Source organism: Xenopus laevis, chromosome 2L, assembly GCF_017654675.1.
Source record: "Xenopus laevis strain J_2021 chromosome 2L, Xenopus_laevis_v10.1, whole genome shotgun sequence".
Classification (NCBI taxonomy): domain Eukaryota; kingdom Metazoa; phylum Chordata; class Amphibia; order Anura; family Pipidae; genus Xenopus; species Xenopus laevis.
Window position 1 is genome coordinate 42,043,301 of NC_054373.1, and position 27,840 is coordinate 42,071,140.

Genomic DNA, 27,840 nt, shown 5'->3' on the forward strand with positions numbered 1-27,840 from the left:
TATTTGTAGGCAATTTCTGTAATGCAGGTTACAAAAGCAGCTAAATCCAGTCAGATGCTGAAATCCATATCTCATATGTGTTCATTGGTGCTTTATAAGTAAAGTTTCAGCTGCAATAGTGTGGTCCCTTATGAAAGTGATGCTGGCACATTTAGTACTAAAAGTTTCTGCTTTATTATGTAGATCCATTGGCCTTTTTAGTGCTTTGTTCTGTAAATGCTACTGCAGGAATATGAAGTTTCTACTGTAGAATATGCAGTTAAATTCACAGCACAGCCTTGCTGTAATTTGGAGCTTTCTGGATAATGGGTTTGCGGATAACAGATTCTATACCTGTATGTACCTCTGTGTAATTACCAAGCCCTAATCTTTATCTATTGTTCTATTTATTGCAGTTTGAGTTTGAACTATACCAAAATGAGGCTGCCTGCAGGACACCTTTAGATCATCAGTACTACCAAGATGTATTGTCTCTTGTGAGGGGTGGGGGGCGTAAAAACAAGCGTATCTTCACCTACACAGACCACGATCGCTATACAAACCTAGAAGAGGTAAATTGTTAGATAAGCAAATTCCAGGCACTGGAAAACATCCTTTTTTAGTTTTTATTCCTTATTATTTAAAACTTTTATTTAAAAAAAACAAAACACCTATATATACCTATGGTTCTATGCCGGAGAAATAAAGCATCAAAACTCTCCATCTCCCAGAATTCTGTATTGGCTGGATGTGATGAAGGTTGTAGTTTGACCAATCTTTCTCTTATTCCCCTCACTATATTTTTTGTGGTTTTATTTTCCTTGAAATGGCTTTGATTATTTGTATAAAGTTTAAAGGTACTTTTACAGTACAAATAAATGTGTCTTTATCTCTGCAGCACAGCCAATCAGTGACAACCTCTCAGAATGAAACACCCACTTTCTTGGCAGAAAGAATGGCAAATGTAAGAAGAAGACGGCAAGACAAAAGACAGGTGTAAGTAATAATGCTCTTGTTATTCTATATTTAGTAATATACACTTTGTTACAATATCCCTGATACTATTTGTTGTTTTCCAACAGCGATGGAGTTGGGATGCGGCATCGTTTTATTACCTTGAAACCTTCAGATGAATTCATCAGAAATAATCACATTATTAACACCCCAGTACAGACAATGTATATAATGGCAGACCTAGGACCAAGCGGAAAGTGAGTGAGCCATATCATACTTACAAGTATGGGATCCATTATGTAGAAACCCGTTATCCAGAAAGCTACGAATTACGGAAAGGCCGTCTCCCATAGACTCAATTTTATCTAAATAATACCTTGTTCTTAATCCCAACTAAGATATAATTAATCCTTATTGGAGGCAAAACCAGCCTATTGGGTTTATTAAATCTTTAAATCATTTTCTAATGGACTTAATATATGAAGATCCAAATTACAGAAAGATCCATTATCCTGAAGTCCCAGGTCCCAAGCATTCTGGATAACAGGTCCCATACCTGTATATACTGCAGCGTTAAATGATAAAAAAAAAAAATTGTATTATAAATAATTTTCTTTACTATAGACAAGAACAACGTTTTCTGCTAATGTTGACCATAATTATTCCTCTATGAAAAACGTTTTTTTTTTGTAAATGCATAGTTACATTATCTGAGCAAATGCACTGTTCCAGGGGCGTGCCAGTATGGGAGATCAAAGCTATGAAGCAGGGCATTATGTTATTTTCTGGTGATAATTAAATGGTGAATAGTAGAATAATGCTCTTTGTCTAGCCAGTTAATATTTAGTTTATTAATTGCAGGCAGTAATATTTAAGCGGCTACAAAAATGTGCCTTATTATTAGGTAAATTAATTCAATCTAGAGATTACTTTTTACTAGTACCATAACCATATGATGGTAAAGGCACAGCTGTTTCCCAGCTGCTTGCATATGCTCTCACCATGTAGTGGGCTTATTAACTCAGATTCTGGGATTGCAGCCAAATAATTATATCTTTTAATAACAAAACGTTCTCTTTATCTGGGAGGGCTAGCCGGTATGCGAAGATGCAACTGATTATTCACAAGATTTTTCCCATCATGTACGTATTTTCAGTGAATGTTACCACTGTTTTCTTACTGCTGTGTCTATGTATGTATGTTTTCCAGCCTTGGCTTGAGGGAACATGAACATGTCCTTGGTACTGTTCGTGTGGATGCTAATGGGGTTATCACACTGAAACCCGATGTCACTGGCACAAAGGGGCCTTACAGGTAAATCCAGCTGTGGGAGTGGGATAAAATACCAATTAAATCTATTGCACTAAAGTTGGCTTCTCATTTCACTGAAATACCTTTCCCTTCTCCTGAAATAGGCTGGAGGTGGAAGGAGAAAAGCGGCAGCTATGGAGATATACTTTGCAGCATGTCTCTGAGTCTGTTCAGAAAGAAGAGCAGGAAAGAGAACAGCATATCTACAAGGATGTGAGACTGAAAATACACAATAGAGCTAGGGGCAATTCTGATATCAGAAATTCTCAAATTGGGTTGCTTGTCTGCAAGATTTAAGTTAATACCAGGTTTCAATGTGGTAAAAGGGTATTTTCAAATCATGTATCTTCATAAAGAGAAATTTCAACTTAATGTAACATTGTGTGAGGTAGACACCAGGTTTCCAAGTCTATCATCTAAGATAATTATGTATATATATTTTACATATTTACACTTTTATTTGTTCTGAAATTGTAATGCTATATGGTGGCTATGCTTCATTAGCTTAGAAACCAGGAATTAAATAATCCTCAATGTCAGTCTGTTTGTGATAAACAATCAAGCAATTTTTTAGTTGCTAGCTAAAAATTTAACCAGAGAGGCTAATAAAAAAAAAAACATGCAAATAAATAATGAAGACCAAATAAAATGTTGCTTAGAATGGATCCAACTTTAAAAAACTAGGGAGCAGATTTGTCAACATGTGTGATTAGTGTTTACCACAGAGAAACTCACCGACTTTCTAATCATTCCTATAGAAGCTAATTTATTAAATGGTGAACTCTAACTTTCACTAATCAATAAATCCACTGCCTCTAGGTATATGTATACCAGTGGCCATGCTTTTTATGCAGCAGCTTTCACATTTTCCTTGCTGGCAGGAAAATTTCTTGTTTCTGAATTACGCACTTGTAAACCAGTTATCACACTGCCTGCTCTGGTGGCTGTCTGAATTATTTTTCTTTGCATAGTCCCATCAGAGTTTGATCACTGAACAGTCACCCTCTCCTCACTCCCTACAAATACAGAGAAAGCCTAATTTATTCACATAGATTCTAAATTCTACCATGCATTTACCCATTGCAACCATTCAGATATTTTCTTATATTTTCAAAGTTGCAGATGTGCGATCAAATCAAACTGCTAATTGGTTGCTACTGTACAGATGCAATTTAGCACATACATTAGTAAGTTAAGCCCATACATGGATAGTTAGTTCTCTGAGATCATACATTTTCAATTCATAAATTACTCAAAATAATTTATTCAAAGCCACAGATAGTTACCACAATAAGTAATGAGAAGGACAGCCCACCATTTGTCAAGATAAAGTAAGAATGAGCTGTGGTTTGAAAGTTACAAAGTACCATCACCTGTCCATCCACCTGTCCATCCACCTGTCCATCCACCTGTCTATCCACCAGTCCATTCACCAGTCTTGAAGTCATTTTTTGCTTTATTGAAAGTGATCTTACATGCAAAGGTCCATGCAGGGAATCCATTGTTAAACTTAAACATTTAAGGCAATAGTATAAAACGCTTAACCTAACCAGGGACAGTTTATAACCTTACCTAGGGAGTTTTGTTGCTGCTGCCTTTTTAAACCAGGCAATAATTAATAGGCTCTGATTCCTGCTGTAGTCCTGCCATGCACCTTATGGCCTGAAGGGCAAATGTTACTAGAACACCTTTCTGTAAATCCTTAATGCTACCTTTTAGCTAACACTCCTATTCTTTACCTAGTGCTAGAGGAATTAACCAAGAGCTCCATGTTATTTTGGAAATGCACCCAATAACACTTTTAACTGTAATACAGAAACTTGCTAATTAATCATTTTTATGGCAATTTTTCAGTTATACAGCCGACATAAAGAATATTTGAACAGTTTGGTGGGCTCAGACTTTGAAATGGTGAGTTTTTATTATACTGTAAAAACACATGTATTTGAATTAATTTCTTAGGGGTTAACAAGCAATAATTCTGGAGATTGGCATTATGATCAGTAATCAGCATTGTTGTATGCAGACAAGATCATGTCAAACAATTACAACTGCTTTTTATGATAAAACAAATAGGAAGTTGAAGTAGACATTATCTACTTGGATTTTTCCAAAGTATTTGATTTAGTGCTGTATCAGCAACTGCTTTTTATACTAAGGTTGATTGGTCTTGGCAATGCTGTTTGCACACAGAAAATGTAGAAGGATTGAGAGGGTGCTTGTCTATAATACATTCTCCGCTTGGTTTATGACTCTTAGGGGCAAATTTATTAAAGGGCGAAGAATTTTGCCACTTCGCCGATTTACTAACGGGTGGTGGCGTATATTCGCTAGTGAAGTAGACATACTCTAGCATTACTTCGCACCCTTACGCCAGGTGAAGTTGTGCTCTGGCGAAGGGATGTAACTACGCTAATTCACTAAGTTGCAGATTTTACTGAACGTTACCTCTTGCGCCAGACTTTACTTCGCCAGCTCAGACCAGGCGAAGTGCAATAGAATAGAGTGCGGCGAAGCTGTTGCTAGCACATTTTCGGGGCTTGGTGAATTTGCCCCTTAGAGGATTGCGGCAAGGTTCTGTATTGGGTCTATTTATTTCCGTTTGTATTATTATGACTTGGAGAGTGAGTTGTAAGCAACAAATCTGGGATTGCAGATGACATAAAACTATGCAAAGCAGTTCATTCCAGGGTGTGGCATGCTTGCAGCGGGATCTGAACAAACTGACAATCTGGACACTGACTATGAGACAAATTAATAATTTTTTTTTTTTATATACTGTATAAACATCTCCCAGAGAGCAGTGTATACCTGATGGCTCATTCTAATGTAGTAAACTTGGAACATTTCCCCTATTCTGCATATTCTTTGCTATGGGATATATGTCATTGGTTGATTATTGTCATTGAAGGCTGCACTGGAGCAGGACCAGGTATCTGTTTCCGTAATATCATCTTTCCATTTTTTTTGTTTATGATTGCCCCCTCAGTGCATAGACGTTTGCGTTTATTTCTTATTTCTGGTGAATTAAAATACAGAGATTCCGCCAAAGGGCTAAAGGGCTTAGCCATTCTTGATCTAGCAACTGATTAAAACTGTGTTAAATGTTATTGGTTTCTGTTTGTATCCCTAAATAATTAAAATTAATTCTTGTCTATAATAAATGTTGTTTCAAAGCATGGATAAGCAACCTTGGCACTCAAGATGCTGAACTGGCAGGAGAATACAGGGGGTCCTAGTTCTGCAGCTTGAGTGACAGAAGTTACCTATAAACAATGTGCTTACTTTCATTTTTGTTTCTTTTTCTGCTTCTTCATAGCCCCCTGCAGGTACCCTAAGAGTCTTCATTAATGGGGAAATTGGTAAGTGCATTATATACTCCATGTGAGGAATCATATGTGCCTGAACTGCTGACACAGTTGGTTCACAAGACACAGATTTAGCATGTCACAGTTATGTTCTTATTATTATGTAATTATATATTACCTACATATTCCACAGCCTTACAGAGATCATACAATAAAATTCACTGGAGTTAATGTGAACGATGAACCTCTGTGGAATATGTAGTTGTATATTCTGTATATACATACAGAATAAAATGACACTGTGCTATACAGACTATATTTGGCTTTTGGACCAAATGTACCAGCATTTCAGCCACATCTAAAATCTGGCATTTAGAATAAAAAAATCTGCTAAATATTTTTGAAAAGAAAAATTTCTAGTAAGAATTCTCAGTTAGATTATAAATATTGTACATAAAAGTATGTTTCTCATCATCATCATTATCATTAACATTGCAAAGGAAAAGGAGAAAGAAAGATGAGGGAGGCAAATAGGAAAATAATAAAAGTAAGTTGAGGCATACAATGTCATTGTTTATACACATTTTTATTTATGCTTTTTAATTTGTAATAACCCCCTGAAGAATAACAAAAATTGCAAGTATTTCTCAGTATCTGACCATTTCAATAAATTAGATTCCCCTACGTAGGTGCCTACTGATTTCTAAAATAGTGTTTCTGGCTCAGCTTGTGCTGATTGTCCCATTTATAAACCAACCACAGCCTTCCTGTACTATTGGGGCTCTGACACACTAAGTGCTTCACCACCTGGTGGGAAATCTCCTCTTCCGCGGGTGATGAAGTGCCTGACAAGACCTGCCCATTCACATTCATTGAAATCATTGCATGTAAAATACAGTTCATGGGACTATCCTTGGTAGTATTCAGAAATTGCCCAGGATTCCAAAGAATGTGAAGAATGTCAGACACACAGACACAAGCGATGAAGTCCCTTGTTTGTCATGGCCCCTTAAAGGTATCTTATCATGATTTTTATGATGTAGTTTGTATTTTTTAAATTACCCTGTTTACTCTAAAAACAATTCACTCTACAATATAACATTTAATTCCTGAACAAGTTTATTTTTATTAGTTGTAATATTGTTGTGTAGGCAGCCATCTCAGGTCATTATGCCTGGTCATGTGCTTTAGGAATGGGCCAACTCCTTAGGATGGAACTGCTTTCTGGCAGGCTGTTGTTTTTCCTACTCAATGTAATGGAATGTCGCAGTAGGACCTGGATTTTACTACTGAGTGCTGTTCTTAGATCTACCAGGGAGCTGCTATCTGGTTACCTTCCTATTGTTGTGTTGTTAGGCTTCTGGGGGGGGGGGGGGTGATATCACTCCAACTTGCAGTACAGCAGTAAAGATTGACTGAAGTTTATCAGAGTCACATGACTGAGGGCAGCTTGGGAAACTGTCAATATGTCTAGCCCCATGTCAGATTTCAAAATTAAATATAAAAATCTGTTTGCTCTTTTCAAAAATGGATTTCAATGCACAATTCTGCTGGAGCAGCACTATTAACTGATGTGTTTTTAAGATAAAAAAATGTTTTCCCATGAATGTATCCCTTTAAAATCCCCTAACAAGAAGTCAGCAGTGGTGGTGTGGTGCAATGTAACTAAATAGGGGCAGTCATAAAAATCAATTCTGTATCAATCATCAGGCCCAGTCTCTGGGGCAGTAGCTCTGTACCAGACAGGTGGCATAATGGTAAATCTCACACCACCATCTTAAAGGTTACAGCCATACAACTTAACCAAGTTCCATCATATCTTTACGTAAAGCCACCATTGATTTGAAATGCATTAAAATTTGAAACAACGTGATACTAACTAATTCATACTTTAGTTAGAATTTTCAGTCTTACCCCTTTTTTATTTACAGTCTCGGCACAGGAGTTTGATTATGATAATCTCTATGTTCATTTCTTTGTGGAGCTCCCTAAATGTAAGTATGTAGTTGATATTGCAATGTGATTCAGAGTTCATCCTTATTATGAAATAGTCTTACAATGTTTACATTAATGTGAAATTTGAAAAATACTTAAAGGGGTTGTTCACCTTCCAAACACTTTTTCAGTTGAGTTGTTTTCAGATTGTTCTCCAGAAACAAAGACTTTTTTCAGTTGCTTTACATTTTTTATTTTTTACCGTTTTTTCGAAAATCTAAATTTAAAGTTTAATGTTCCTGTCTCTAGTGTTTGTCTGGACGCTCAGTAATTCAGGTGCAGATTCTGTCTGTTACAATTTTGCTACATTGGTTGATACATTTCTCATCAGCATGTCTGGAGTATTAGCAACTATTGTTTCAATTCCAACAGCTGCCTGTAATGAAACTAAGGTTTTCTGCTAAGGGACAAAGATAAGAATTGTATCAACTAAATGATCAATTTAGAATAATTTAGATAGTCGGCGACCCCTTCCCAGAGCAGCTTTAGAAAGGTGAAAAATAAGACTTACATGTCAATATTAGAAAAACAGTCACACATGGAAAATAGAAAATGTCTTTATTTCTGAAGAAGGATCTGAAAACTAGTGAACTGAAAAAGTGTTTGGAAGGTGAACAACCCCTTTAAGAACAGATCAAGGCTGGGTGTTGCATGTATTAAAGGGGTAATTTATTACTAAAATGTATTACTAAAAGTGCACCATGGTTTCCCAAAATGTAGTGTTTGCCCTATAATTCCAGTGTAACTACAGCTAGGGGGAGATGTGCCTGACATATTTGTGTCTTGTGTGTCAAAACATGAGCAATTACACTTGTGCTTTAACACAAATCAGGCACAATTGCTCCAAAAAGGTAGGATGGTATCGCTTTCGGTGCATGGCATCAACATTACACCCACATCCCATTCTTTAGGTGCAATCTGTTGATACAGGTGGTGGTGGCTCCAGGGTTCCTTAGTGTCCGTTGCACACAATTCAGAACAGGAGGCAGCTGTTCTGACAGCAACTGTACTGAAGTGCAAGGAACAGCTGTTGATGCAAGTACCTTTAAAAGCATGCCACCAATGACACAATGACTGTGTCCATCTTTGTGCATCCGCAGGTACCATTTTGGGTATAGAATGAACCCTTATGACACAGCAAGTGGTCATTTACTAAAGGCCATAATTCAAAGTCTGCTGAAAAAAGAATAGGTGTCAATACCTGCCTTTCAAAAGTGGGGTATTCCCAGGTTTATTGAAGTGCTCCAGACACACAGGTTATGACCAAACGTTTTGGGACAACAAATGCCCATCCTCAAGTGATAACCCACCATAGAGATTCCCATCACTTAAATATATTCTTTTTTTCAGCATACTTGTAACTGGCGTTGGAAGAGGCCAGTACCAATACCTTTTTTCCCATTTTACAAATTTTTGACATAGTTCAAAGTCTGCACCATGCCCTTGATTTTGAATCCAGCACAGTATCTGAGTGTGTATGGGTCTGAGGGGAGCCATTTTGCTCCCGTTTAGTGTCCATGTATGGCTGCAGCTAAGTTGCAGTCAGATGAATGAATGCCAGCTGAGATACTTACTGACAGATATTGCTGGTGGCATTCCATAAAAAGGACTCCCTATTTGCTAACCGAAAGCTGATTAAGCAGTGAACTTGATACTTGGATGTATGGGGTATTGCTGTGATTCTTTCCATAGCATCAGGATCCCCTTCCCACCCATAGTAGTGTAATACTGTGCACACACTGTCTATAGTAGTAGCCTATATAATGATTGATCTAGATACTGCATAATGGATAGAGACGGGAGTGTGTTGTTCTAAATTGGTAATGGTTTTCCACAATTCATTAAAGATTTTTTCCTCATTGGTGCCTAGAATGTAAATGTAATGCATTTCACCCCCCCCAATCAAACTTTTTGTTTTGTACAAAATTACATTGAAATAAACCTTTTGATTACTTAATTGTATAAATATGTTTTATATTCTCAGACTGGTCCAGCCCAGGATTCCAGGAGCTCTCGGGAGTCACCCAAAGCTGCCGGACAAAAACTCACGAAAGGGTAAGCACACACAATCAGCGGGGCTCATTTATAAACATTGGGCATATTTGCTCCTGGGCAGTAACCCATGGCAACCAATCGGATGATTGCTTTTAGTGTTCAACCTGCAGCTGACTGAAAAAAGCTAATCACTGATTGGTTGCTATGAGTTACTGCACAGGTGCAAATTTTCCCAGTGTTTATAAATGAGCCCAACTAAGTTCTTCTGCAGGCAAAATGGTTTTGTGTTTGGACCTGGGGGCATTTGTTTAATATTGGTGGCATCTTTACTCCTTTACATGCTACAGTTTGTTGTCCATCCCGTAAAGGGAAAGGCATCCCACAATGAAGTGTATTGCATTTATGTTTTTGGATGATTTAGTAAACAGATATGCATATAATGAGTGTATATAGGGTTTTTTTTTATCTTCATATACATTTGGCTTTGTCCATGTAATGCTAGCTTAAGCTATAAATTATTTTATGCCATGCCTAGCATTTTTATTCTTCGCTTTCTGTCTCTCTCATCATGATCCTTCTGCATCCAGGACAGTGTTGCTTACTTCTGTTATCCCTTCAGTTTTGAGCTCTTTCTGTCAGAGGAGGCTGATTCTGAAGGTGAGTTCTCAAATGCAGACCCATTGCTGTCCCAGCAACAAGGCACATTTAAAAGAGCTCTCGCTTATTATTTCAGAGACCCCGCAGTTGCCGGTGCTTTTCTTTGAAGTCCTATCACTAGATTTTTGGCAAAGGTATAGAGTTGAAGGATATGGGTCTGTTGTCTTACCAGGGACTCCAGGCAAGTATGGAGGGGGAGTGGGTACTATTTTGGTTATTATATGTTCTGTACTTGCAAAATTATTCAGATTTTTGATCACATTTTAATACTTTTTTATTTGCTATCTCTGCTTTTTTGTTCTGGCCTATACACTAACAATTGTATCCCGCACATTCTATCCACTCTGTCTCCTATAGTTTCATCTTCCTGCCAGTAGTAACTGTTTACCAATTTATTTCTTTTATATTCTCTTTGTTCAGGAATGCATGTCCTCACAGCTCAGACATGGCGACCTGTTGAATTGGGTGTGCTCACTGAGCTCAAAAGATTTTTCATTGGTGGTTCTCCAGAGCTTGAGGATCTGACTTATGTCCGAGTGCCTGGAACATTTCAGGTGAGGTTGATTCCAAGGTTGTGCAAGCTGTTGTTGAATTACTGCAATATTGTATGCATCTGCCAACTGACATGTTAATACTGACATAGATACACTAACCTCATCTAGATTTCCTAAGTGTACATTACGGGGGTTATTTTCAAATTTAAAAAAACACGACCAAACCCCTATACCTGATTTTACCTTATTTATTAATAAAAAAAGCTCGATTTAATTGATTCGGGTAAAAACTCAATAAAATCAAGTGAAAGCCTGAATCGTATGATTTTTTTTCTGTTTTTCCCCCGAATTGCTTGTTTTTTTTCGGGGTTTTTTCCTGATTCTCTTGGGTTTTTTCAGGCTTTTTCCCAAAAAGCACAAATTTTTCAGATTTTTGCCTGAATATGTCAGGATTTCAGAATAATTTCAACCCAGACCACAGAAACTTCAAAATAGGATAGGGACTTGTGCCATTGACTTGTACACAACCTCAGCAGGTTTGAGATGGCGGATTTTCAAATTCTGGCTTTTTGCTGCATTGGGCTTTAATAAATCTCAAAAAATTCAAGTTTTAGGAAAAAACATTTGCCCCAAAAAGCCGACCAGAGTTTAGCAAATAACCCCTTAATAGAATAGCACCGTGTTTCAGTCCTTTATTCCCATACTGTGTTTGCTCAGTGCACTTCTGCTTAATTATCTTTCTATAAATAACACTACATAGCCTCACTAAGTTTTCTACACTTTGTTTGAAGAACATGCCTTCCAGTAGGTAACCTTCCTTTCTATTTACAATAACTTCTAAAGAACTTGGTATGCTGTTGTTTTTTTTTTTATGGCTCTGCTATTTTCTTTGGATAGTAAATAATTTTGTATGTTCTTCGTCCTCATTCCCTTTCCTTTTCTGTTACTGTCAGGGTCATATCACTAAAACCAGTGTCATACTGGAAATTTTTCTCTGAGATGAAATGAATCTACAGCAGCTACCAGACTTCATTTACAGCCCCCAAACAAATAGTCAAGCTCATTGGGATTCTTTTTAAATTACACTAACTGGAACAGTCCCTGACTTGCATGGCAGCTGTTGTGGCCTTGAGCTGCTTGGCAGTGTTGCTAGGAAAATGCATTGAGTTATACTGGTAAATAAGCCTGGCATTGCTTATTTAATAATTGTTCTCAAAGCAGCATTTCTTGCTGTACCCACAGGGGCAACATCTTAGTCGTTTAGGCTTCAGAACAAAGTCATCTGGGAGCCTGACCCTGCGATTACACTGTTTACATCATTCACGGTAAGCACGGTCTTTCCAACCTTTTTGTGTTATTAATTCTGATTGGATAGAGTTTTTTGTAGTTTTGCAAATTAAATGTTGACCCATTCTTGCCAGATATGGGATTTCATCTGCACAAGGGGGTTTCATGTGTCTTGTTTTTCCTTTCATAATTGGCATATTAATGGGTGACAGGTCTAGATTGCAGGCAGACCAGGGTATCAGCTGGACCCTTTTCTTACAGAGCCATGCTGTTGTAATACAGGTATGGGACCTGTTATCCAGAATGCTTGGGACCTGGGGTGTTCCGGATAACGGATCTTTCCGTAATTTGGGTCTTCATGCCTTAAGTCGCGTAGAAATTAATTTAAACAGTAAATAAACCTAATAGGCTGGTTTTGCTTCCAATAAGGATTAATAATATCTTAGTTGGGATCAAATACAAGATATTGTTTTATTATTACAGAGAAAAATAATATAATTTTTAAAAATTTGGATTATTTGGATAAAATGGAGTCTATGGGAGACAGCCTTTCCGTAATTCGGAGCTTTCTGGATATCGGGTTTCCGGATAAGGGATCCTATACCTCTACCTGCAGAATGGGCTTTGACTTTGTCTTACTGAAATATGCGAGGCCTTCCCTGAAAAAAAACCAAAAACTTTTGGGGTATATTTATCAAAGAGTGATGTTAGAGATCACCACAGTCCTCTAGAGTGAAATTCTGCCACTCTCCATTCATTTCTATGGGATTTTTAAAAGAGTATTTATCAATGGATGAAGGTTAATCCTTTCAAAATCCCATAAAAATGAAAGGAGAAACTCTAGTGGACTGTGGTGATCTCTAACTTCACTCTTTGATAAATATACGCCATCGGATGGCAACATATACTGTACCAAAATCTGTATGTGTCCGTCAGCATTAATGGTGCAATAATGTACCACCAGGGATGCTGACTTTTGTACAGTACACAAGCCTAATGTTCTTTTTCTGTTGAACCCAGACGATCTGGTGTCCACGATTTCCAAAAAGAATTGACTTTTTTGATTTTAATACAAAATCCTGTTTGTTCTTAATGCAGAGCTGCCTGTGGGCCAGGAGATCTTGGCCATCCAATACCGAGTTTTAGCCTTGTCCCTTGTGTGCAGAGATTTCTCTGGATTCTCTGAATCTTTTAAAAGGAGAATTCAACCCTAAACTTTAAAAACCCTACCCCCTCTACCCTACATAGACCCCCCTCCCTCCTCCCGCAGCCTAAGTGTTACCCCATGCAAATGCCCCTAGCGTTTTACTTACCCCTCGGTGCAGATGCAGGCATCGGAGTTCACGGGTGGCATCTTCAGCCGCTTCGGTAGTCTTCGTAACGAGACGGGTGCTTTTCGCGAGTTTCGGCACATGCGCAGTTGTCGCTGAACAGAAAATTGCTCCAACTGCGCATGTGCCGACATGCCGGTCTCATTCCGAAGATTTCCGAGGAGATAAAGATGGCGCCTGTGAACTCCGATGTCTAAATCTGCACCGAGGGGTAAGTAAAACATACGGGGCATTTGCTCGGGAGGGAGGGGTGTCTATGTAGGGTGGGGGGGTAGGGTTTTTTAAAGTTTAGAATTAAATTCTCCATTAAGGATATTATGTACTGTAGATGATGCAATCTTACATAATTCTCAAATTGTTTCTGTATTTACCGTGCAATGTTTCAGTGGGCGACCCCTCCCCATCTTTACTTTTGAGAGGCCCAGCCTCCCTTGGATCTCGCTCGTTTTAGCAAGACACAAGTTTTCCAGTCTTTTGTGGCCCCTGTCCCAACTTTTTTGAAGCATGTTGCTGACATATATTTTTAAGAAAACAATAACCTTTATCATTTTCAACATTTGGTATGTATTTGTACTATTTTCAATAGATATAGGATTTAAATGATGTGCAAATCATTCCATTCCCTTTATTTACATTTTACACAGTGTCTCAAATGGGGTTGTGTATCCCTTTTGATAATAGACACATGTTGCTGTGCCCGTCTGCTTAAGAATCGCTTGGCCTACTGTAGGGAAGTCAGTGACTTTAGGGGGGGGCACGTGCGTAACTGTTGCTTTTGAATCTGGGCTGGATGCTGAGGATCAATTGCAAACTCACTGGACAGTTATGTCCCAAGTGGCGTCCCTTAATTGCTGACTAACTCCGAGTTAGAGAGCTAAAAAGCAGGAAGTAGTGTTCTGTTATGTTAGACATCCACTCACTCCAGCCTTTATACATTATATTTCTGGCTAACTAACTATATTAGAAACATTTTTTATTTTGCACAGCCTATCTATTTACCCTATTTTTATACTGAACTGTTCCATTAAGAACCCAAATAACCACAAATATTCTCTGGAAATTGAACTTTTAGTCAAAATAAAGTCTACTCACTGTATTACATATTCCTATTAACGGTGAGCAAAAACAGGCTGATCTGATCTGTTGCAATTGGACACTGTTGCTAAATGAGTTCTACTGATGTGTTTTTCAATTTTATATTATTTGTGCTTATTTGACTTGTGGCTGTGATGTCTCCATTACTATATGTTTTGTGTTCTAGTTCCTTCCTTGACGGCAGATCAATGAGGAAAAGAATGCAAAGTGTGTTGGATCATTTGGGACATTCCAGCCAACAGAGCAGCATTCACAACGTCCTTGGTACGTATTTTGTCTCCACGGAAATCGCAGATATCTCCGTATGTCGCGGCAGCTTTTTGTGTACAATGCATAGACCCACCGATAGTCAAATGACCATAAATGAGATACTTGTGTTTATCCGGCTGCTGCCATGGCTCCTTAAACACCTCTGTGCCTGCACGATCTGTAACCTTTTGCCACCAGGTTTACTTAGCAGCTTACTGCATAAATGATCCACACATAGGGTCGCCGGCCTTCCTATATTCTTGGCGTTTTTTCCTATTAATAACATTGTATCAAGCATCATTTTTACCGGCCAGGCAACCCTATCTACACAAGACCATTTAGAACTCATAGTCTCATAACAGGTTTGTAGATTTAAAGAGTGAAAACCCAAGTTGGTGGAATGCTTTTAGAGATCCAGATCGAGACAGGCCAAATAATATGGAGAATTGGCTAGTTTAGGTGTATGTATGGAGAAGTACTGCCTATAGTGTTTTGCTTGATTTTTACTGAACTATGTTTTTTTGGGGGGTTATCCTTCAATACAATCAGGGATGAAATGGATTATTGGTGGTTGCCCTATGCTTCCTTTGTCTATGTCTATGTTGTCATAATCCATATTATTCCGTTTAGAATGGTGACCCCTTGTGGGTGTTTTGTAGACTAAGTAAGATCTATTCTCTGGTTGCAGGGTAAGTCTCATAATATATATACTGTGTATATTACGACATGAGTGAAATTGTAAGTAGATGATTATGTGCCATCTTGTGGCCTTGAGGTATATTACATGTTTTGCAAAAACATTTTATGGAGTGTCTACAGACTGCCAATTTAAAGGGGAACTATCGTGAAAATTAAAATGTTATATTAGGTTCAGCATACTGAGAGATAAGAAACTTTCAAAATACAATCAATTAAAAATTCTGTACCGTTTCTGAAATAACCAAGTTTATCTTCACTATTCCTCTCTCATTATCTGTTTCTCTTCATTCTGTCTTCATTCAGGAATTTCGTGTCAGATATTCATTGACAGTTAGATCCAATATATCTTATAGGGGGGCTCCTTTTGCCTAGAAGATATATTAGAGCTCACTCTATTAAAATCACCAGACATCATGTCTCTCTACATGCAGGATTTGTTAGACTTTGTTTGTACTGGAATCAGTTATTTAAGTGAGCTCTAATTCATCTGCTAGGAAAGGGAGCCCCAAATAACATATATTGGATCTAACTGTCAATGAATATCTGACACCCAACTCCTCTATGAAGAGAGAATGAAGAGAAACAGATGCTGAGAGAGGAATAGTGAAAAAAAAACTTGATTATTTCAGAAACGGTACAGAATTTTTAATTGATTGTATTTCAAATGTTTCTTACTTCAGTATGAGGAAGCTTATATTAAATTTTAATTTTCGCGATAGTTCTACTTTAAGATTCCCTTTACGGAATCACTCTGGGCTCCATGCAGAAAATAGCTTGACAATCGTAACCATTTTATTCATACAGGCTTTTGACTTTTTTGATTTTGATTTTTGGATGATTTTTGTTTTTTACAGTTTTTTTTTTTTTTTACAATTTAAGATTTAATTAATTTTATTTTGAAAGTTTACTGCTGCTCACAATTTATAATAAAAGAAGTTTCCACATAGGCCCCTATAGAATTCTTCTGAAAAACACAATAGAATAAAAAGTACTGTTTTAGTTTATAAATACAGCCATACATATTCAGACATGTGTATATTGACTTTTTTTGTGTTATAGTAATTGTAAATAATTGAAGGAGTCGTGTTGTACTAGAGCGTTAAATTGTGGTATGCTGTGCAAGGCCTAAAGATAGGAGAGAATTAGTGAGAAGAGAGCCAAAAAGATTGCATCGGGGAAATAAGAGAGAATGATGAAAAGAACCAAATAAGTGGAGAAGAGCAGAAAGGAGAAAGAGAACAAAGAGAGCAAATATATGATGTAAAAATTTTTAACCTAATGTGTATAAACCAACATGGCCAACCACACGGGCATAGCGTGATTAAGGGACATTTTCTTGCAAAAATACTATCAATCCCCCCAACTGGAGTACAGACTGTTAGCCCCCACCTCCAGTAGGTGAAACTATTCTGCTATGATCGGAGCCCTTCAATCTATAATCGCATCATGTCATATGTTTATTGAATACCATTGTATGCTAGACCTTCTCATATAGCAGATATAACCTGTTGTACCTGGAACACTACACTTCTTCGTTGTGCAATAACATTGCCTATATGATGCCTAAACTTCATGTTAAGATGGGATCCCCTTTAACCCTGTGTGCTGTGATACTTCTGCAGATGCCTTTCAGAGAGCACGCCGACGCATGCAGCAGGCCCGGGATAGTCTTCCGCTGGATATTCTGAACATATCTAAGGCAACACTAGAGCAATCTACCGCCTGAACCTGCTCTGTGCCCAGGTCTACTGCAGAATCCAAAAAAGTTGGATGGGGATGGACCAACCAGCGTAGGACAAGCAGCCAGAAAGCCAAAGTGATTTGGATCCATTGACCCCTTGTCCGGTCCCTTGAGAAGATACAAAGTTTCCCAGTAACAGTCTGATTCCTGCATCTTTTATCATGGTGGATGCACATGAACCTTTTACTTCTGAGACTCAATACTTTTGAGACTACAATAAGAGGCTTGGTAGAAATTAGATACTAGATAGGCTCATGTGCACCAGGAAATACTTACTATTGAAGCATAAAAATTACTTTTTGCATTGGTTTGAGGCACTAACACACTTTATCCTGATTATTTCATAAAGAAAACAGTGGAATCACTTATTTCCTTTCATTTGTGTTAGCAACAATCATTTTTTATTTCCACTGCATTACATTTTGTATAATAACCAAAATACTGAGAATAAAGATGTATATTTTTGAATAGTATGCTTTTATTTGCTTCATTGCAGTGATGACAAACTAAGGTTTAAACCCTTGGGCTGCTCACATGAGAATCTCTACTGTCCTGCTGAAATGAAGCTACTGATCCTTTTGCTTTGCATGCAAGAGTATTTAACCAGGTGCTAGCAAGGGGTAATGGAATTACTTTACCCTATGGGTCTGGTCTCTACACATCACACCATGCTGTGGAAAGCAATGATGTCTGTACTCACAGGTTATATTGATATTAGTTTACATTTGGTTGCCCTTTGGAAAGCTTGCCAAGCACATGTTTAAAACTTGTGGCTACAGGTCATTAGTGCTGCTAATTATGGCCATGGCTTGTTCATTGCAGCTTGTTGCCATTTGGTACTTCCTTATAACATCCCTGCTCACTGACATTAATACACAAAAGTTATGATGATGACGTGCATGTTCAATACTACTGCTGTATGTCCAAATAGAACACACAGCAATAGGTTTGCACTTTACTAGCTCCAAAACACATCAAGAAGCCTGTATTTCTAATTGATATACAATGCTTTCTGCTTGTGGGCTGCTCTACTCCCTCAGTTTGGTACTGTTTGTAGTAGTCCAATAAAAATTACCATAACAGTTTTGTTTTATGCCAAGCAGCATGAGTATCTTCAAAGTCTAGTCTTAAAGGACAAAGAAAGTGTAAGAGTAAGTTTAGGTCCATGGAAAGGCATACCTTTCTCCTCTTTTGCAGTGCTCCTAATTCGCATAACTTTCTAGCCCTTAAGCAGTATAAAATTGAGCGCTAAAGGAAAAAAATCCCATCATGCAGCGCCCAGTATACAAGACTAAGACCAGGAGCATGTGCAATAGATTGGATTATGAATAGGCGCATGCACAGAAAATAGATTTGTGCACGCACCTTGTCTATTATGAGCAGAAGACTTTAGTCAGATATTTTCATGCATGCGCATTAGTTGAACAGCAGCCATGATGATGTATGTGAACGATAGATGGCGCTCGAGACAGAGCCGAAACGGAGAAAATTGCACACAGGAACAGCAAGAGATATAATCGGTATTGTTAAAAGAAAATCTAGTGCTTTACTTTAGTAAAGGGTGACTAATTTAATACTGGTTTATTGAGCTCAAGGGTTTCCTTGTCCTTTAAACTTTTTAGGGCTAGTTAATTTAGTTTAACAGATTAATGCTCTTTTTATTCTTCAAATGTTGGGTGCATTGACCCATACAGGGCAGATTCAAAAAGAAAATACTGTACATGGATATGGTCTTCTCAGCCTAATGAGGGTGGCTGGCCATACGGACAAGTGCATAGACGTCAAATATAGTGCTGAATAAGAACTTCACTTACCAACACAAGCAGATAATCATAGTTTGTTTTTTTTTTGTAGTTTTACATTTCAGAATAGAAAGAAAATGTAAGGAAAGGGAATGAAGAGAATGTGGCACAAGGTAAGAAAATCTATGTACTATAGTTTACTTCATTATAGAACATTTCTATATAATCCAGCATGGAACAGAATTCACAAGATCATTTATCCCTTTGTTTTCTTATTAAACGTTACCAGTCTCTGGGTTGTAGCAGTCACTGAGATGTAGTTGCACGTTTGCTCATAAAAACCAACACGTTCTGTTTAAGATTATTTATCATCTAGAAATGACAACATGGGTTATTTCCAGTTCCTAGCTAGGAGACATGCATTAGTATATACTGTATGTGTATATGAGATTGGAATATGCCCGGTAGTGCCTAAGTTGGGTGGAAAAGGACTGCACAGTTATAGGCTTTTGCTATCACTGGTTTCAGCTCTGCCTAGAAGGACTGTGCCATTGGGAAGGTCCACCATATGTGGAACGGGGAACCCACTACTTTATGACATCTCCAGCATTGCTGCATTAAATTGCTGCATTAATTTTATTATGAGTTCCGTACCATCAATACATTAGTTTAAGAGCCATTTCTTGATGGTTTCAAAATCTGTGTATTTAACAAAAGATATGATCCCAGAGATTTCACTCAATGGTCGTGTAGGTATTCCTCCCAGAAGCTTATTGCTGATGCTTTATTATTCTTTTATTTTTAATGTTAAATAAGTCATATTTAATAACAAGGACCATTACAGCATCCAGAACCATCCCAAACAAATCATCCTTTAAAAATAATAAAAACCTTTAGATATAAAACTGAAGAATATGCAGAAATATTCTCTGTATTTTTATAAAGTATAGTCTCTGTCTGGTCCACAACCTGCAGATTTTAAAGAATTTAATTATTAGATTGACTAAGAGCAGTCCAACAAATTGGCATACCCAGTGTTTTTTTTAGTTTAGCTGATGTATAAAATACTGGAGTGGACTCTGAGCATGTGAAATGCCGAACAGCACCAGAAAGATGGCCTTAAAGAGTTCAGAAACAAATGGGGAGCTGCTGTTGACAACATGGAACAATAAATATTATTATGGGTCTAGAAGCTGTGTAGATGAATAACAAGCTAATTATAAATAAATGGGGACCAAGCATTTAAAAATCATGCTCTTTAGATAAAATTTCTGTATTCACAATGAGTAAAAAGCCAATTAAAAAACAAAAATTTCAACAATTGCTAGAAAATCTTTTAAGGGGACAACACATACATGAAACCTTGGTCAGTTCTCCTACTGGCTTTACAGCAGTGAAAATAAGTATTGAACACGTTAACATTTTTCTCTGTAAGTATAAAGTATATCTAATGGGGCTGTTGATATGTAATTTGCACCAGATGTCAGTAACAACCCAAGTAATCCACATATACAAAGAAATCAAAATAAATAAGTCCATCAATTAAGTTATGTATAATAAAGTGGAATGACACAGGGAATATATACTGAACACACCTACTGAAATGTATTTAATACTTAACAAAAAGCCTTTGTTGGCAATGACAGCTTCAAGGTGCCTCCTGTATGGAGAAACTATTTGCATGCATTAAACAACTTTTCTAAATTTCCCTCCCAAAAACATATCCCACCACATTCAGAACAAAGTGATTTTAGGGTGATGATCACCATACATTGGAGTCTGGACTGAGTCTGCCGCTTCTTCATCAGTAGTATAGCATCTTCATTATATTTTACTATCCCCAGGATCCTCATCAGACACGTAATTATAAGGGTAACTATGATAGAAAAAATAATTGGAGGCATTCCTTGTTAATTGTTTTGTTTGTGAAGAGATTCCTGCCATGTTCCCAAAGATATTACCTATTTCTATTGGTTTTTAGTAAACCACCCACACAAAACTATACCCCCAAAATGAATACTTAAAGGGGTTGTTCACCTTCCAAACACTTTTTTAAATGCAGTTGTTTTTAGATTGTTTCCCAGAACTAAAGACTTTTTCCAATTACTTTCCATTATTTATGTTTTACTGTTTTTCCAAAATCTAAGTTTAAAGTTTTATGTCTCTGGTGTTTAAGTCTGGCTCAGTAATTCAGGTGCAGACTGTAAACAATTATTTAGTTGATACATTTCTCAGCAGCATCTCTGGAGTATTAGCAACTATTGTATCAGTTCCAACAGCTGCCTGTAATGAAACCCAGAGATTCTGCTCAGCAGGGACAAAGATAAGAAATTTATCAACTAAATTTATCCATCTAGAACAGTTTATAGGGTCGGCGACCCCCCCTCCCAGGGCTGCTTCAGAAGGTGAAAAAAGACACTTTACACTTCAATATTTGAAAAACGGTGACACATAGAAAATAGAAAGTCATTGGAAAAAGTCATTATTTCTGGTGAACTATCTGAAAACAACTAGTTGTTTGAAGGTGAACCACCCCTTTAAGCAACTGATAGTTTATATCATAGTAAGTGGCATATTAAAGAATCTTACCAAACTGGAATATATATTTAAGTAAATATTGCCCTTTTACATCTCTTGCCTTGAACCCCCATTTCATGATGGTCTGTGTGCTGCCTCAGAGATCACCTGACCAGAAATACTGCAGCTCTAACTGTAACAGGAAGTGTTGAAGCAAAGACATAACTCTGTCTTTTAATTGGCTCATGTGACCTAACAAGTATAGTTTGTTTGGTATGTTTGTGTGCACTGTGAATCGTGCGATGCCAGGGTGCGGCCCTTATTTTTTTAAAAAGGCAATTTTCTATTTATGATTACCCAATGGCACATACTACTAGAAAAGTATATTATTATGAAAATGGTTTATTTACATAAAGCAGGGTTTTACATATGAGCTGTCATATGAGAAACACTCTGTCCCTGGGCCAAAGCCTTGCCTTATTCCCACCACTAGAGAGCAGCAAGATCTTTTAGCAAGTTAGGTCTTCACGCAAGTGCTTAGTATCAGTGGCAAGTGCTCTGTTGAGATACAGAAATGGTACTTCCAGTGTTGTTATTCTCAGTCTAAGATGTATTTCTTCCACTGAATCGTATGATTACTTTAAATACACTTGTTTACCAACCCAATTACTATTTTGCATTTTAGTATTTTGGGATATATATATATATTGCCGAGTGTGCATGGGGCAGTTCAAGGGGCTGGACCGGCATTTTTGGGGACGGGAGCACGAAAATGTGCCGATCATCAATTGGCTGATCACTGCGCCATTCACTTTCAAGCCCTGTCCAGATTTCTTAATTTGGAAATCCGGACAGACAGCTTTTACCCAGACAGCCCTCCTGAAAACCAGGTGGATGAAATCCGGACAGGTGGCAACCCTATATATAAAGATTTAGGCACCTCTCCCTCCTTCAAATTCTTGTATTTGTCAGGTTCAGCAGCTGTGAAACTCCAGCTTATTCTGAGCCATACCCCCAACCATTGAGGAATATATAAAAGATGCTTTTGTTGATAATATAGTTTATATAGATTATCATAGGGCCTTGATTATGGATGATTCAGCTAAAACTCTATACCTCTTTGCATCTTCTTGTTGTGAAACGTAGTGGAAGCTCTGGCACAATTGTTAGTACGACAATATGGCCGCCCGCACCAGGAGTTCCCTCTCTATGCAGGTGGTCGAGCACTCTGGGCTCATATTATTTAAAAAAAAATATATTATTTACTGAGGGAAACTATTTTGGAGTGACAGTTGCTCTTTAAAAAAGTACAGATCATTATATGGTCCCTAAGCTCAGTAAGTGACAGCAGCACAGAGCATGTGCAGTGAATCAGTAGAAAAGAAGATGGGGAGCTACTGGGGCATCTTTGGAGACAAATATCTTTACTGTTAAAGGGCTGTGGTTGCCTTGGGCTGGTACAGAAGCCCAAAACATAATGTACAACATTTCTAACCGTCTTCTTTAGTTAAGCTTTAGTTCTCCTTTAAAGGAACAGGTCAGTGTAAAAATAAAAACTGGGTAAAAAGATAGGTTTTGCAAAATAAAAAATGTTTCTAATATAGTTAGCCAAAAATGTAATCTATAAAAGCTGGAGTGACTGGATGTCTAATATAATGGCCAGAATCCAACTTCCTGCTTTCCATCTCTTTAACTCTGAGTTAGTCAGTGACTTAAAGGGGGGCCACATGGGTTTCCTTTATAGGAGACATTTTGTGTAAAAAATAAGAACGTACCAGTGCATTAAACTTATTTAGATATAGAAGAATTGTGCTTAAAAAAGTAGTGTTGCAGGCTGATGTATTGAATATTTCTGCAACAACTGTAATAATCCCTCCTTTTCCTTCTTCTTCCTGCTCCCTGAATTCCCAGGCCGTGCAGGGGAGCCGGCGGCTCTCAGCTCACTGTACTGTTGGACAGGAACCAATCCGGAGCTAGCTGTGTTATGTTTTGTGGCTCTAGACTATTTTTCTTTAGTGGAAGAGGGGGCAAAATGACTCTTTTGAAAGTAAAGGTTGCTGACCCCTGCTCTAGTAGAGGCAATGAGAACCTGGACAGACCCATTGTAATGCACTGGCAAAGTACAGTAGTGGCCCAGTGGGAATTTGGCACTGCTTTCCCCTCAGATCCAGTGCAGTACTAAGAGCAGGGTGATGATCTGTTGGGCACTGGGTGTAAAATTTTCCTGAATGGAGAGGGCTTCATTTTCTTAAAGGGGATTAAAACAAATGGCCTGTAGATGTCACTGTGCTCAAGACTTATACTGTGCATACTTTCTATACAGCTCGTGGTGTTAGAGTTGCTTTCTGTCATGTAATGGCTGCATGAACCTGCTAATAAAGCACTGTTATACTCTACTCATCCTCGGCTACCAAAGACACAGATTTTAACCAATAGCTCCCCTGCACATGTCCAACTCCTTTAACTGGGCTCCCAGAACCTGTGTCCTTACCCCATACCTGTTGGACAGTTGCTATGTGGTGCAGCAGGGTTGACAGTTGCTAACATTTGGTGCCCTGGCTCCCTGGCATGGATTTCCAAGCTAGAGAAGGTGTAATGGAAGCCAGGCCCCTGACAGCAAATCTAGTCACTCAGGTAACACAAGTGCCCATGGCACAAACCTCTTGATCACTGGAAGCATGGGATACATGAGTCCAGCAGAGTCTGATGTGTAGACCTGAAATCTCTCCGTTGGTACTTTGGCTCAGTGAGGCCACTATAGCATCAGCTGTGCTTGGTTTCATGGTCTGTGGCACACACAGGGCTCTACTGCAATTTCTCCTCCCTGCAAAGTAGCAGATCTATGTCTCCATTTGGTGTAGTGCTAAGACTGTACTAGTAGGAGTAGGAATTCCAAAGCGTGCAGGAATGCCTAATAGAAAAGCTCTTCGAGGCCTTCCTGCATGCCACTGTATTTCTGCTCATCCTAGAACAAGAGACAGTATTTGGTCTCCCCCCTCTATAGCCCTCTGCCTCCTTCTTTCCATGCGCTGTTGGCCAGACACTGACAAGGCTCTGCTTACAAGCCCAGGTTGAAACTTTAACACTCCTTTTCTATCTCTCCCCAGGCACAGATTGTCGGTGCTGCTGATTCCTGGCGCCTGTGGGAAGAGAGAGCTGTGAAATCCTAGCACCTCTGCCTCCCTCCCCTCCTTCTTGCTTCCATTCACCCCCCTTCCCCAGTTTGTGTTGGCAGGTAACCCCAGGCCTGTGATTTTACTGGCTGGAGGATTGTGGCCAGTGCAATGAAAAGCTTTTCTGTCCCAGCTCTAGCAAAAAGCCGCAGGCTGCCCTGCGAACACAGACTGCTCTTCTTATGCATCCTGAATGAAACGGTTCAGAGAGAGGGGGATTTACACCCCCTGACAACACATTGCCTCATGGAAAAGGGCAGAAGGGCACAGTCACAGAATAAACACAAGCAATTTACTACTATGCAAGACATGATCCAATCCTCTCTTGTATAACATTTTACAAGCAGTTTTTTTTTCTATAAATTAGTTCATCTGGATCATAGATTTGTTTTCATTATTCTAGTTGCCCTGCGCCAGTATGAGAGAACTGCTAAAAAGGTATGGGACCTAGGTGCCCTTTTTGTACAGTTCTCCTGGTGTTCCTACTTTCTATGTGCCCCCGAAGGTGGCTTTAAAATTTGAGCCCCAAGGGAGAAAGCTATCATTGTGTTGCAGATCTCTCCCAGCTGGTAAAACAGATGTGGTTCACCTTGAAGTTAAATTTTCCTATGTTATAGAACAGCAAAATTTAAGCAACTTTTCAATTGGCCTTTATTTTTTCTTTTGTATAGTTTTTGAGTTATTTGCCTTCTTCTGATGTTTTTCAGCTTTCAAATGGGGGTCACTGACCCCCATCTAAAAAAAACAAATGCTCTGTAAGGCTGCAAATGTATCGTTATTGCTACTTTTTATTATTTATAATTTCGACCCAGTGCTGAAATTGCAAACTGGAGAGCTGCTGAATAAAAAGCTAAATAACTCAAAAACCCCAAATAAAACATGAACTCAAATTGCAAATAATCTCAAAATATCAATCTCTACATCATACTAAAAGTAAATGTAAAGGTAGGCAACACCTTTAAAATGTATAAGAAAGTATTGGTAGCTTTGTCACTCAAAAGTTTTTCTGGGAGGCAGATTTTTCCTATAAAGTTGGCCATACAGTACATGCCCAAACTTGGTTGGGTAGTTTAACCAATTTCAACTATAATGCCTGACCACGTGGGCATGTGCTGCTAATCAGTGGCTGGTCAGACCAATAGTCCTGCTGTCCTGGTGGATCATGGATTATCGGTCCTAATGAAACGTTTATATGGGTCGTCTGAAGAATAGGAGTGGCTCCTTTTCCTGCTGTTCCAATTGTTTGGGAGGTCCCACTAGAACAAACAGAACCATAGAAAAGTGGTCACCTTAATATGCAGTAGAACAGTGATCCTGGGCAACCTGTTGCTCCCAGTGGCTTCAAAGCAGGTGCTTATTTTTGAATTCTTGCCTTAAAGGTAAGGTTTAGTTGCATAAAAACCATGTCTAGTGCCCAACAGAGCCCCTTATTGGCTGCAAATCCACATAGGAGCTGCCAATACCCAATCATAGCCTTTATTTGTCACCCCAGGAACTTTCTTCATGCTTGTGTTGCTCTCCAACATTATTTTATAGTTATTGTTTATTATTTATTATATATGACTCACGGGTAAAAAAAGGTTGGGGACCCCCTGCTGTAGAACAATACCCCAGGCTGCTGTTTGTGCAGACAAAACCACCCGTTTGGCCTTAAACTCAAAACTAGTCCTGGCATTTCCAGAAGGTTGAGGTACAATCAGCTCCTACAGGTCCGGTAGAAATTGCTTGTCTCTAGAAATTTATACTCGCCCCTCTGACATTTGCCTGAATATCCTAATTGTCAATCCAGACCTGCGAAACAAAACATTGAAAGAAATTTTATCTGAACATCGCAGGCTTGAATACTAATAGTAGGTGCTGCATTATATGCTAACAAAATGCATGTAAGGACAATAAAAGCCATATTATTACTGGTTAGGTGCCGTATTTAGGCACACCCCAGTGACTTAAATTACTAACCTGGGAACCCAAAAAAACCCAAAGAGGGCACCAGCACTGCCTTTTTTAAACCCCCCCAGGCTGGTGCATGCACAGTATTGTAATTTTTCTAACTCTGCTATACAGAACATGCCCTTGCCCATAGTGGTAGTCGCAGTGCTCCAGGCCCCTCCAAAGATTTTTAGCAGGGGAACCTGGCTCACTCTAGTTACGCCATTGACTTCAAGGTAGAAAATGGCTTCATTGCACAGATGTTTGTAAATTTCACTTTGTCTGCTGTTAGTAGATGAGACCCAGCACCTCCTATAATCTTCAGACACCTTCATTACTATCAGTATAACAAAATATATAAACCTATATATGAATATCTAAATGAATCATGAAGCCGATAGCAGCTTTTGATATCAGTTAATGTGTTTACAGATTATGATGCAAAACAAACATAAGATTGAGAAGAAGGAATAATCTCGCGATTGATTATTGGTTATTCAGAGAACAGGTATGGGATCTGTTATCCAAAAAAAACATTCTACAAAAAGTTCCAAATTAAGGAAAGGCCGTCTTCCATAGACTCATTTTTATCCAAATAATCCAAACTTTTTAAAAATTATTTCCTTTTTCTCTATAATAATAAAACAGTAGCTTGTACTTGATCCCAAATAAGATATAATTAATCCTTATTGGACACAAAACCAGCCTATTAAGTTTATTTATAGGGGCAAATTTACTTAAGGTCAAATATCGAGTGTTAATTAACCCTCGATATTCGACTGCCGAATTGAAATCCTTCGACTTCGAATATCGAAGTCGAAGGATTTACCGCAATTCGTTCGAAGGATTAAATCCTTCAGAGGATTTTAATACATCGATCGAACGATTTTTCTTCAAGCTAAAAAAGATAGCAAAGCCTATGGGGACCTTCCCCATAGGCTAACATTGGCTTCGGTAGCTTTTAGGTGGCGAACTAGGGGGTCGAAGTTTTTTTTTTAAGTGACAGTACTTTCGAATGGTCGAATAGTCGAACAATTTTTAGTTTGAATCGTTAGATTCGAAGTCGTAGTCGAAGTTCGAAGTAGCCCATTCGATTTTTAGAAGTAGCCAAAAAAACCGAAATTTTAAATTCAAAGTTTTTTTCCCTCTATTCCTTCACTCGAGCTAAGTAAATGGGCCCCTTAATGTTTAAATGATTTTCTAGTAGACTTAAGGTATGAAGATCCAAATTATGAAAGGATCCTTTATTTGGGAAAACCCCAGGTCCCAAGAATTCTGGATAATAGATCCCATGCCTGTATATGTAAGCACGTTACTACCTGCCTGCACAAATATACGGTATTTTCTAGGGATGCACCGAATCTACTATTTTGGATTCGGCCGA

The 27,840-nt window shown here is 38.3% G+C and overlaps 1 protein-coding gene across 3 annotated transcripts in view; it reads left to right on the forward strand.

Moving 5' to 3' along the window:
- The window catches only part of mks1.L (Meckel syndrome, type 1 L homeolog), a 34,319-nt gene that overhangs the window by 1,550 nt on the left and 4,929 nt on the right, over positions 1–27,840 (forward strand). Inside the window, exons 4-19 of one of the 3 annotated variants that reach the window (XM_041580750.1) lie at positions 396–551; positions 878–975; positions 1,062–1,190; positions 2,143–2,247; positions 2,349–2,457; positions 4,099–4,155; positions 5,564–5,606; positions 7,484–7,546; positions 9,532–9,602; positions 10,130–10,199; positions 10,276–10,380; positions 10,620–10,753; positions 11,936–12,018; positions 14,573–14,670; positions 18,950–19,010; positions 24,462–24,813. In XM_041580750.1, coding sequence (XP_041436684.1) covers positions 396–551; positions 878–975; positions 1,062–1,190; positions 2,143–2,247; positions 2,349–2,457; positions 4,099–4,155; positions 5,564–5,606; positions 7,484–7,546; positions 9,532–9,602; positions 10,130–10,199; positions 10,276–10,380; positions 10,620–10,753; positions 11,936–12,018; positions 14,573–14,670; positions 18,950–18,993 — 1,365 coding nt within the window. In that variant the 3' untranslated portion in view covers positions 18,994–19,010; positions 24,462–24,813. 3 annotated transcript variants of the gene reach the window in all.